The sequence below is a fragment of the Tachysurus fulvidraco genome, chromosome 11 (genome assembly GCF_022655615.1).
Source record: "Tachysurus fulvidraco isolate hzauxx_2018 chromosome 11, HZAU_PFXX_2.0, whole genome shotgun sequence".
Classification (NCBI taxonomy): Eukaryota; Metazoa; Chordata; class Actinopteri; order Siluriformes; family Bagridae; genus Tachysurus; species Tachysurus fulvidraco.
In genome coordinates, this window is record NC_062528.1 from 1,600,833 (window position 1) to 1,613,332 (window position 12,500).

The 12,500-nt window shown below is 40.4% G+C and overlaps 3 protein-coding genes across 3 annotated transcripts in view; 2 read left to right on the forward strand and 1 right to left on the reverse strand.

Moving 5' to 3' along the window:
* chordc1a (cysteine and histidine-rich domain (CHORD) containing 1a) overlaps positions 1-1,583 on the forward strand; it is a 14,433-nt gene extending 12,850 nt beyond the window's left edge. The window contains exon 11 of the mRNA XM_047820714.1: positions 1,545-1,583. Within this exon, the coding sequence (XP_047676670.1) occupies positions 1,545-1,568 (24 nt within the window). The 3' untranslated portion in view covers positions 1,569-1,583. The remainder of the gene's footprint in view (positions 1-1,544) is intronic.
* naalad2 (N-acetylated alpha-linked acidic dipeptidase 2) overlaps positions 1-2,974 on the reverse strand; it is an 8,839-nt gene extending 5,865 nt beyond the window's left edge. Inside the window, exons 1-4 of the mRNA XM_027138819.2 lie at positions 2,745-2,974; positions 1,885-1,987; positions 1,613-1,799; positions 240-341 (exon numbers count right to left, since the gene is read on the reverse strand). Of these exons, the coding sequence (XP_026994620.2) occupies positions 240-341; positions 1,613-1,799; positions 1,885-1,987; positions 2,745-2,826 (474 nt within the window). The 5' untranslated portion in view covers positions 2,827-2,974. The remainder of the gene's footprint in view (positions 1-239; positions 342-1,612; positions 1,800-1,884; positions 1,988-2,744) is intronic.
* A 2,387-nt stretch (positions 2,975-5,361) lies between these two features.
* LOC113637886 (NADPH oxidase 4) overlaps positions 5,362-12,500 on the forward strand; it is a 15,813-nt gene continuing 8,674 nt past the window's right edge. Inside the window, exons 1-6 of the mRNA XM_027138820.2 lie at positions 5,362-5,658; positions 6,362-6,600; positions 7,552-7,647; positions 8,332-8,442; positions 8,874-8,958; positions 12,399-12,496. Of these exons, the coding sequence (XP_026994621.1) occupies positions 6,544-6,600; positions 7,552-7,647; positions 8,332-8,442; positions 8,874-8,958; positions 12,399-12,496 (447 nt within the window). The 5' untranslated portion in view covers positions 5,362-5,658; positions 6,362-6,543. The remainder of the gene's footprint in view (positions 5,659-6,361; positions 6,601-7,551; positions 7,648-8,331; positions 8,443-8,873; positions 8,959-12,398; positions 12,497-12,500) is intronic.

Sequence of the window (12,500 nt, forward strand, 5' to 3'; positions counted from 1 at the left end):
TATCACAAGGTTCATATAATCGTCTATCGTCTTGCTAATTAGTTCCTTGCTTAGCATGTTTCTTTTAAAGGCGTTCTTTGCTAGTTATATTTGTTAGCTAACATTCAAATAACAGCTTCTTGTTGTATCGTTAGCGAGTCAAATTTAGTTCTTTTTTTTGTGAAAGACTTTCTCAAATATGGTTGAGAATAAAACAGCCACGTGATGTCAGACTGGACCACGCGAGTGTGTATCGTTACCTCCGGTTGTCCCTGTGCAGAGAAGGCGTTGTACGGTGGAACGATGTCACTCACGTTCTCATAACCCTCAGGTACCGGTTCAGCCAGTGATGACTTAATGACCTGCGTGCGTATAAACATACCATTAAAGCTAAATAACTGGTGTTACTGAGAATTACTCAACTGACCAATCAGATTCGAGAATTCAGCAGCTTTGTGGTTTAACGCATTTATGGGACAGATTAAAGACATACTGCGGTCATACAGACGCACACACTGCCTCGTGACATCATCAATGATAAACTTATGGCATACACACAAACACACACTTGATCATGTGGTGCTGTGTTAAAAAAAAAAAAAAAGGCCTGAGTGAGTACAACTTAGTGACCTGTGAGGAAACTGTGGGAGGAAAAAGAAAAACAGAGCGAAGAGCAACTTCCTGCATCTTCCTGCATTCCTCTTCCTATTATACACTTTATAACCTGCTGTTAACATGTCAGTGTGTGTGTGTGTGTGTATCGGTTTGTGTGGTGTATGTGTGTGTGGTGTATGGGTGTGCGTGTGTGTGTATATCGGTTTGTGTGGTGTATGTGTGTGGTGTATGTGTGTGTGTGTATAGGTTTGTGTGGTGTATGAGTGTGTGTGGTGTATGAGTGTGTATCGGTTTGTGTGGTGTATGAGTGTGTATCGGTTTGTGTGGTGTATGAGTGTGTGTGTATAGGTTTGTGTGGTGTACGAGTGTGTGTGTGTGTGTGTGTGGTGTATGAGTGTGTGTGTATGTGGTGTATGAGTGTGTGTATAGGATTGTGTGGTGTATGAGTGTGTGTGTGTATGTGGTGTATAGGATTGTGTGGTGTATGGGTGTGTGTATGAGTGGTGTACGAGTGTGGTGTATAGGTTTGTGTGGTGTATGTGTGTGTGGTGTATGTGTGTGCGTGTGTGTGTATCGGTTTCTGTGGTGTATGAGTGTGTGGTGTATGTGTGTGTGTGTGTGTGTATAGGTTTGTGTGGTGTATGAGTATGTGTGTGTGTGAGAGTGTGTGCAAGTGTGTGTGTGTATGTGCTTCTAAATAACAAAATCCCAGTAGAAATGCTGTTTCCCCCCCCCATGAACTACATCATAATCATCATCATCATCTTCATTCTTCATCATGAGGTCATGTGTATCCACGTCTGCTGCATCATAATTACAGCTCTGTAATTTGTTCTAGTTCCTACCTCAGTGCTAATAAACACCTCTAGTGGGCGTGTGATGTAGAACCAACACCTCAGATGTTACGTCAGTAAATAAACATGTTTATATTTAGAGCAGAATTCTCTCAGTTCTATCACAGAAATCCATCATGACGCTGAGACGTGATGGACTCGGTGCTGTAGTGTGCAGACTGTACCTCGTCTCCATGCCGGTCCACTACAGAGATGAAGTTCGGCCTGGTCGTGTTGGGGTACGAGAGCAGAACATCGTACCACACCAGCTCGGCAGAGTCCAGCCCGAACTTCAGCCACTCCTCCTGAATCTGCTCGGCCAATCGCAGGTTCTGCTCCGTTCCAGCCAAGTGGGGCAGACGAGTGAACTTCCTGTTTTCGGCAGAAAAACGGCAGCTGATTGGCTGATCGACTTTATCTAAAGGTACATGAAGTGTGTCTGGATGTGTCTGTGTACCTGAGATACTCTTTGATTTTGCCTGCATGAATTTCCGCCAAGAACTCCTGCAGGAAGTCTTTTTTTTCTCCATCGGGTTTGTCTACGGGTCTCGCAAACCAGCCTGAGATACAAAGACAATTTAAACCTCTGGTCTGTCCTCTGGAGACGTCTTCACTCTCGACGGTATAACGTTCACATACGTGTGTATCACACGTACAAGGGTCAAAAGATCAGAGTCCATCTGCTTATAAATGCTGTTTCATTTCAGCTGAACGAGTGAAATAAATAGACACAGTTATGGCTCAAGAAATTTATTACACATCACACTAAAATATTCCAACTTTCTCTATGCTGTGTATATATATATATATATATATATATACACACACACACACAGGAACCCAGCATACAGGAAGTGCAGCGGTGCTTTAGTCCTTTAGTATGTCCAGCTCTCACACCCCATCTGTTGACCCTGTTTATTAAACACCACCAGCCTAATCTTCAGCTTTCAGGCTAAACACCACCAGTAATGTCATCTTTATATCACAAAAATATCTCTTTATATCATTTCTCTCTCTCAGGTAATGGCATGATAAACACTAGCATGCATTATCTAGTATAAAGTGTAGCCTTATAATAAAAAATAATAAACACACACACACACACACACACACACACACACACACACACAAAACAGGAGCTGCTGGAAGTGAGAGAAAGTGAGAGAGAAAAAATTTCTCACACACACACACACACACACACACACACACATACACACACACACACACACACACACACACACACACACACACACACAGACACACACAGACACACACACACACACACACACACACACGAAAGACATTGCAAACCCTCACCGATTATAAATCCCACGAGGAGCACGAGCGTTAAGACGGTGACCCACTGCAGCCAGCGCACGAGCTTCTTTTTCGCTCCCATTGACGCGATAGTTCACTCTGAACACAACGGCACGCGCTCAAAAGTTCGGACTGCGGGTTTTATGCGCTATGTGTTTGTGCGAGAGCGCGCGCGAGAGAGACCTAATTAGCATATTCATTTGCATACTGGTGTGTGATTGGAGGCCACGCAGGGTGAAGAGAAATCGGGTAATGTATAAATAATTTTGCGGGGAAACCGAGGAGTGTAACGTGGGGGGAAAACACATAAGGGTGTGTATGATGGGATGATCTTTATACAATTATTAGATAGTGTCATCAAATTATTTTCAAATCAAATCAAATTTTATTTGTCATATACGGGGGTCACGGTGGCTTAGTGGTCAGCACGTTTGCCTCACACCTCCAGGGTTGGGGGTTCGATTCCCGCCTCCGTCTTGTGTGTGTGGAGTTTGCATGTTCTCCCCGTGCCTCGGGGGTTTCCTCCGGGTACTCCGGTTTCCTCCCCAGGTCCAAAGACATGCATGGTAGGTTAATTGGCATCTCTGGAAAATTGTCCGTAGTGTGTGCAGTGCATGTTTTATAAAGTACTAGAAAGCGATACTCGTGTAAAAGTACAAGTATAGTACTAGAAATAGACTTTGGTAGAAGTGAAAGTCACCTTTTAGAATATTACTCAAGTAAAAGTCTTAAAGTATCTGATATTTACTGTACTTAAGTATCAAAAGTCATTTTCTGATATTTAATGTACTTAAGTATTTGAAGTAAAAGTAAAAAGTAAAATTTCATTCATTTTCAGTAGGTATAAGAGCAGGGGCAGTTCTAGGGTTTCATCTTTAGGGGTTTTATCCCTCAGTGAGAATTTAAAATAAGAAGAGTTTATATTATATATTATATGACTACATAGTAAGCCAAAAGTTATGGTGTTATTAAATGGCAAAAGTGGAGACCAAATTTTATGCATGATGTAATGATGTCAGTCTTGAATCAGATCAGTTCATGTATGTGTGCGTTCTCTACAAACAGTGTGTCCGATGAATGACGTCATTAATAAACTAATATTCACAAGACAAAGACCAAATAAGTAAATGTTATTTTTATTTAGTATTGATTTTGCATTAATATTTTGTGTGTGCTACAACTCTGGTAATAAGAATAGTGACATTTCACTGCTTTTGGTTGCTTTTGGTTGCCGCCGTTATAGATAAATGCCTCCAGCTCTGACTGCGCGTGCACGCTGCGCGTACCTGTGCTTCTCCCTAGAGCGTGCGTACGTGCGTAATGCAATCTAGGAGCAGTGACTCACAAAACCTCCCTTATTGCAGTCACACACATTTCTTATTATTTTATTTTGTAGTAACGAGTAACGAAGATGCTTAGTGGAAATATAACGGAGTAAAAGTTTACATTTTATCTAGGAAATGTAGTGGAGTAAAAGTGAAAGTTGACATAAATTTAATTAGCGGAGTAAAGTACAGATACGTGACATTTTTATTTAAGTACGTTAACGAAGTATTTTTACTCCGTTACATTACAACACTGAGTGTGTGTGAGTGTGTGAGTGAATGAGAGTGTGTGTGTGCCCTGCGATGGGTTGGCACTATGTCCAGGGTGTATCCTGCCTCGATGCCCGATGACGCCTAAGCGGATAAGCGGTGGAAAATGAATGAATGAACCTACACATACATACAGGGTAGGACATGCAGTGAAATGCTTTTTTGCATCTGACTGGTATATAGGCTAAGCATAGAAAAAGGAATGCAATTTAGGATAAAAAAAAACAAAAAACAAAACAAAAGGAGATAGATAAATTAAAAATATGTAAACTATATAAAACAAAAGATTTTTAAAGATTGTCCTTAAAGTGTCCAGGTGCAGTATGGTGTGTGTGGAGTGTATATAGTGTATAAAGTGGCACTGTGCTATGCAAGTCCAGAGTTAAAGTGTCAGTGCAAAAAAAGGTGTGCATAAAAACAGTGAAGATGGAGAAAGAGGTCCAGTACTAGACCCTGGGTGTTTCCTGGTTTAGACCCCGAACGGCCTGCTTCAGGTCAGCTGACCGCACCACCCTCTGGAGGGCTTGCCTGTCCTGCATGGTGCTGTTCCCGAACCAGGAAGTGATGCTACTTGTCAGGACGCTCTCAATAGTGCAGGCGTAGAAAGTCTTTAGCACCTGAGATGGTAGTTTGAAGTCCCTTAAGCGTCTCAGGGGGTACAGACGCTGCCGGGCCTTCTTCACCAGGGTGTTGATGACCAAGGTCCTGTGTGATGTGAACACCTAGGTATCGGAAACTGTCCACTCTCTCCACTGGGGTCCCGTTGATGTTTAGCGGTTGGTATGACCGCTCCTGCTTTGTGCTAAAATCCACTATCAACTCCTTGGTCTTCCTGACATTCAGGAGAAGATTGTTCTCCTGGCACCATCTCTCCAGGTTTTTAGTCTCCTGTAGGTAGGCTGTCTCGTCGTTGTTGGAGATCAGGCCAACCACAACAGTGTCGTCAGCAAACTTGATGATGGTGGTGGTTTCTTGGTTTAAGAGATAGATAGATAGATAGATAGATAGATAGATAGATAGATAGATAGATAGATAGATAGATAGAAGCCAGTTTTCAGGTCCAGCTCCACGTGGGTGGGGTCATGACGTCATACGACAAAGCTAGAAAGTTTATTTAAATAGGGCTTTGGGTATTTTTTTGCTATTAAAGGGCGTGGCTTAGTACACACTGACACGCCCAACTATTTACATCCTGTTCTTCTCCACCAGACGGCGCAAATGACACACTCTTTCTCAGACACAAGAAGTTTAACTTCAAGATAAACTTTACATTTATAATTTTTTGTTTGTTTTGAGGATGTAAAGCTCGATAACAGTTGGTAAGTTATATTTGATTTAAATATAATATAAACATTTTTACACATCTTTAGAAATGTTGTTTTCATTGTAAAAAAAGAAAGATATAAGGATATGAGCTAAAATTCCGTTTTATTATTATTTTTTTTTACAATTTTCTTACAATGATTTAAAAATATTTATATACTGTATGATTTTTGACTTTTGATTTTTTAATCATCATCATCATCATCATCATCATGCACCTTAATGTTTAATAATGAAACATTTATTTTCATGAATTTATTTTTATTTATGTTTATTACAAAATATTTAAAAACACCGCCATACAGTGTGTAGAATGCAGCATCCAATATGTAGACGTCTAGTTGTTCATGAAAATTAGATATACTAATATAATGATTAGTTTAATATTTAATAATAATAATAATAATAATAATAATAATAATAATAATAATAATAATAATAATAATTGTATCTCTCTTGTGACTTTCACACAATTTACACAATTCGAAGGAAGCGGTGTTCAATTCCTATTTCCGCAACTCAATGCTCTCTCTCTCTCTCCCTCTTCTTCTTCTTTTTCTTCTTCTTCTTCTTCTTCTTCTTCTCTCTCTCTCTCTCTCTCTCTCTCTCTCTCTCTCTCTCTCTCTCTCTCTCTCTCTCTCTCTCTCTCTCTCTCTCTCTCTCTCTCTCTCTCTCTCTCGCCCACCACCCCTATATTAGTGGGAGAAAATCGCTCGCGACGAGTCCAAACCCGAACACCACCGGCGGGAGAGAGAGAGAGAGAGAGAGAGAGAGAGAGAGAGAGAGAGAGAGAGAGAGAGAGAGAGAGAGAGAGAGAGAGAAGCCGGTCCGGTGTTGAAGGCGGACTGAACACCGGGAGCTCGCGGGCTGTGGCTGTGGACATGGGACTGTTTCTAAAGAGCTGGTTAACAAACGAGGGAGGAAAACACTGCGTGCTGGTAATGAACACACCTAACACTCATCACACACACACACACACACACACACACACACACACACACACACACACACACACACACACACACACACATTGTCTCTCTGTGTGTAAATTAACTCAACAACAAACTGTGGAATGTGCAGTGTGTGTTAATTCGGTTTAAAATCAACACCGCATTCCACCGTGAATCACGAAGAGTCTTTTTAATTAAATGGAGGCAGGATTTAATAACAACTCTGAGTTTGTCTTGAGTTTTTCTGCTTGTGGTTAAATCCTGTTTTCCTGAACAAGCTGCTCTGTTGTACTGACTAATAAAGTTCAATAAAATCAACACAAATAATAATAATAACTTCATGCAAATTTTTTGAATCTACCACTGAATGATCCCATTAGCGCAGGTATAAAATACAACTTTATTCAGCGTTGAATATCATTATATTATTATTATTACAATTTTATGTAATGTGACATTTGTAATTATGTCATTTCACACCTCGGGACATGGAAAATGTGCTAATTAACACTTTAAGATGATAATAGAGGTTTTGGTTCAGAACTACATACAACAAAAGATGTTAATTCTACTCAGAATCAACATTGAAGGTATTAATTCTACTGGTAACACTGAAGATGTTAATTCTACTCAGAATCAACATTGTGGTAAAATGTAATATATAAAATGTGAGTATCGCAACACAGGTGTTGTTACAGCAAATAAAGTGTTAATATGTGATGTTAAGGTGTTAATTCAACTCCAACTGGACACTGTAGCTATTACCAAATCAGCCGCTAACTGATCCGCACAAACTCTGCCATGTTAATAAACATCAACATTAGACATGTAATCTTGAAAATTTCTGAAAGTTTGTAATGTTCCAAAAATTAACTGTGTGTGTGTGTGTTTGTGTGTGTGTGTGTGTGTGTGTGTGTGTGTGTGTGTGTGTGTGTTTAGGTGGTATGGGTGGGTGTGAATGTGTGGCTCTTCTGGAGGACGTTCATGCTGTACTGCAGTGGAGCACAATATTACTACTTACACAACATGCTGGGGGTGAGACCCACACACACACACACACACACACACACACACACACACACACAAACACACACACGTGATATGATCCATGTCAATTTTGAGTTGTGGCAAGTCTGTGTGTGTGAGTGATGTATTTATAGTCTCTCTCTCTCTCTCTCTCTCTCTCTCTCTCTCTCTCTCTCTCTCTCACACACACACACACACACACACACACACACACACACACACACACACACACACACACACACACACACACACACACACACACACACACAGATGCCAGACTGTGTGTGTGTGTGTGTGTGTGTGTGTGTGTGTGTGTGTGTGTGTGTGTGTGTGTGACAATGGATTTCCTTACAGCAGAGAGGAGCATGTGGCAGCATGTCAGCATCTACAAAGAGAACAGGAAGATCACACATAGCATATTAGTGGAGCTCAGACACACACACACATGCACACACACAAACACACACACAGTTAAGGAACCAATATAAATGTGTATGATGTTTAACTACAAGTGTCTATGCATACACACACACACACACACACACACAGACACACACACAGACACACACATGCACATACACCAGTTGTCATTATAAAGAAATGTTACAATTTTTAATAAACAACTGAATGAATGAATGTGTGTGTGTGTGTGTGTGTGTGTGTGTGTGTGTGTGTGTGTGTGTGTGTGTGTAGCTAGGACTGTGCGTAAGCCGAGCATCAGCATCTGTCCTGAACCTGAACTGCAGCCTCGTCCTTCTGCCAATGTGCAGATCCATCCTCACTGTACTGAGGGGACAAACACGGGTGAGACAGAGTGATAGACACTGAGAGAGAGAGAGAGAGAGAGAGAGAGAGAGAGAGAGAGAGAGAGAGAGATGGACAAAAATACAGTGAGAAGCAGAAAGAAAGAGAGAGGGAGAGAGTCAGACAGACAGACAGAAATAAATAGTCAGAAAGATGGAGAGGGATAAAGAGAGAAAGAGAGAGGGATAGAGAGAGAGACACACAGAAAGAGAGAGGAGAGAGAGATAGGCAGGCAGAGGGAGAGAAAGGGAGAGAGACAGACAGAGACAGAGAAAGAGAGACAGACAGACAGAAAGAGAGGGAGAGAGACAGACAGAGTGAGAGAGAGAGAGAGAGAGAGAGAGAGAGACAGCTATTCACTGTAAGACATGTCTGAGATAAACTTCTTGCTAAAAAGGAAATCTGAAATCACTGTTTATCATCTGTTTCAGGTAAACAGTAGAAAAGTCCGTAGGCTGTTGGATAAAAGTAAGACCTTCCATGTGACGTGTGGTGTCACTATTTGTGTCTTCTCAGGTGAGTCGTCATTACATTCTAATATTGATAAAGTTGCACTGAAGAAAAAAACTACCCAAATTGAACATACTGAACTTTAGTACTCGAGCTAGAAACAACTAAAGACCGCAGTTAGCATCGTAGCTGATTCTGTTTGTTCTTTAGGTTCTAATAGAACGGTTGAAGCTATATTTAGTTTTTAATTTGTGAATGCTAATAGCATCACGCTACTAGCATCTAGCTAAACACTGGCTAAAATACCTAACCATAGCTAACTATATATAAGCGATCGGTGATATATAAGTCGGCGGTTGATTAAAGAGCTATTTCTAAACGTCCACAACAAACCCTAGCTTTTTAAGACTTCAAAATTTTGTTGTGTTTTTGTTGTGTTTTTTATTATTATTATTATTATTATTATTATTATTATTATTATTATTATTATAGCTACTAACAGCTAATTAGCACATTTAGCATCAATGTTTTAAAGAAAACACAGCTAATTATTTTAGTCTGGTGCTGAAATCTAAGCAGACCAGCTGAGGGCTGCTTGGATAACAGGTGTGTGTGTGTGTGTGTGTGTGTGTGTGTGTGTGTGTGTGTGTGTGTGTGTGTGTGTGTGTGTGTGTAAGAGAGAGAGACTCATAGAAATACTAGAATACTGTATTTCTTGCCTGAGGATATTTTGGTGTTCTAATTACGAGTTTGTAAGTTCTGAGGCCGTCTATCCCCATGGCAACAAGGGCACCATAACCAAAGACAGAGGTAGATGGACAGAGGGAGGAGGAAAGAGGTAGAGAGAGATAGAGAGAGAAAGAGATTATCAGCTGTTGAACAGATCCTCAGTCCTGCATACTTGAAGCATGCTGTCAGACGCCTCCTCAGGGGGTATTGTACATGTGTTTATGTGTGTGTGCATGTGTGTGTGTGTGTGTGTGTGTGTGTGAGAGAGAGAGAGAGAGAGAGAGAAGAGAGAGTGTACTTTATGATATTCTATTCTGCTAAGAAAACAAAAACTTCCACAGAAAACAGATCCACAGTTTGGATTTCAGAGCTTTGCCACACAGCAATGTTAAGTAAACATAGCAGCTAACCTGAAAAAGGGTCATTTGTGTGATGCTAACACAGGGCTCGCACGTTTTGAAGACAGGCAAGCATGAACCCCCCAGTACCCCCCATAAACAAACAAACAAACAAACAAACAAATAATAAAATAGTAATAATAATAATGGGGAGTTGTGTTTGGTAAATATCACTGACCGCAATTTAACCAAATAAAAAGTATTATTAATTTGTGTGTTTGTGCGTGTGTGTGTGTGTGTGTGAGAGAGAGAGAGAGAGAGAGAGAGAGAGAGAGAGATTATGACTGGTGGTGTTTATTGTAAGTGTTTGTTGCCTTTTGGACTCCTTTATCATGTGTAATGTTGCTCCCATATAAAACAGTTCGGCTCAAACCCAGACATTTTTTAGGGTCATGATTGTTTCGTTTTGAGGTTTTGTTCAAACCGACCATCGAAAATATCCTCGCTAATGAATGTTTTTTTTTCATTGGTTGTTGCGTTAAATCTTACCCAGATACAATAGTGCTATTTTCTGATTGGCTATTGTGTAGCCTCTTTTGTTTTTGATTGGCTGATAAGTGTCAGGCTCGACTAAGTGGTGCGGACAGATACATTTAAATATATGATAAATAGTCAAAAAGTTTTTCTGCGTGAGAAATACGACGTGTGGCGGGAGAGCGTGAGAAAAGACGCAAATGCGTGACTGTCACTCTCAATGCGTGACACTTGACAGCCCTGCTAACATTAACAAAGCTACTTGTCAGTTTCTAGTAAAATTTTGTAAAAATAAAAGTTAAATCTTAGTATTCAAGCTTTTTAACTAGTAAAAAAAAATGTTTTCCAAGTAACTTTAGCTAGGTAGTTTTTATAAAAGCACAGCTTTGTGAGTAGTTAACGCAAATCTGCAGTTATGCGTCACAATACGCTCGTTCTATCGGTCGCTTTTTAAACGGAATAAAAAAGGTGTTAGGAGATGTTTAGTGAACAGCGTCAGTACTTTGTTTTCTAACATACGTCGGCGTCTTTAGCGAGCTAAACCGACTCAAAGGACATTCAAACAAAACTTAGTGCTTCCAGCTTATTTAAGGTCAACGTATACGAGGTGTATACGAAGTGCGCAGGAACTATGGAGTTATGAAGCGTGGACGTGGAGCAAATACGGTTCGGGTACGGTTTAGCGTCGATCTCGACCAGGATCGAGCTCTTTGAGTCGCTCCATTCATTCGGCTGCTGCTGACAGCATGCTCCGTGTCGCACGTTTCTCTGACAGACTTTTTCAACAAATGTGCACTGTGTAAGCCATAAGTGTAGTTTGTGTGCGTGTCCACCCTCAGTTGAGTCGAGTGGGGAGCCGAGTCGAGTTAAGTCTTGTTTATCAGGTCTGTGTTAGCGTCAAGAAATTTTTACATTGACTAACAAAAGCATGATGAGTCAGTTAAACAAATTTCTATACAAATTTTACTTTTTTATTCAAATGAATAACATTTTTTTATTATATAATAATAATAATAATAATAATAATAATAATAATAATAATAATATCATAAGCATATTATAATACAGAATAGCAACATTTGTTAGCATTTTTTACTCTAGTGAACGCAAACTTTAAAAATACGTTGAAACACAATAATAAAATATCTAAAATAATAACGCTTAGAGTGGGTTTCCTCCGGGTACTCCGGTTTCCTCCCCCGGTCCAAAGACATGCGTGGTAGGTTGATTGGCATCTCTGGAAAATTGTCCATAGTGTGTGTGTGTGTGTGTGTGTGTGTGAGTGAATGAGAGTGTGTGTGTGTCCTGTGATGGGTTGGCACTCCGTCCAGGGTGTATCCTGCCTCGATGCCCGATGACGCCTGAGATAGGCACAGGCTCCCCGTGACCCGAGTAGTTCAGATAAGCGGTAGAAAATGAATGAATGAATGAATGAATGATTGAATGAATGAATGAATGAATAACGCTAAGCTTACGAGCTAGGTCTTGTTTGTGAAGCTAAATGTTCATGTAGCTAGCACATAGCCATTATATATTTTTTACTCTATCAGCAGCAGATTTCCCCTCAGATTACTTGGTAAATTAGTTCGTTAATACAATATCCACTAAACGCTGCACACATGAGTGAGTATTAACAAATTGCTTAACATTTTGCTAACATTATTATCTGAATTATCAGGTGAAATGTGTTTCTGCTTGTGGAAATGTTCTGGTGATGACATCATCGAAGTATCGCTTTGAGAATCTTCCAGTTTTGTTTTGTTGTTTATGTTTCTTGGAATTTAGGATGTAGAGAATCTTACAGGTATCTAGACAATGGTGTGTGTGTGTGTGTGTGTGTGTCTGTGTGTGTGTGTGTGTGTGTGTGTGTGTGTGTGTGTGTGTGTGTGCACGTGTGTTGCATAGTGGTTCATGTGAGCGCTCATCTGGTGAATGCCGTCAGCTTCTCTGTGCAATTCTCAGACGAGTTTCCTGACCTCAATGTAGCACATTACCTGGGCCAGGTAA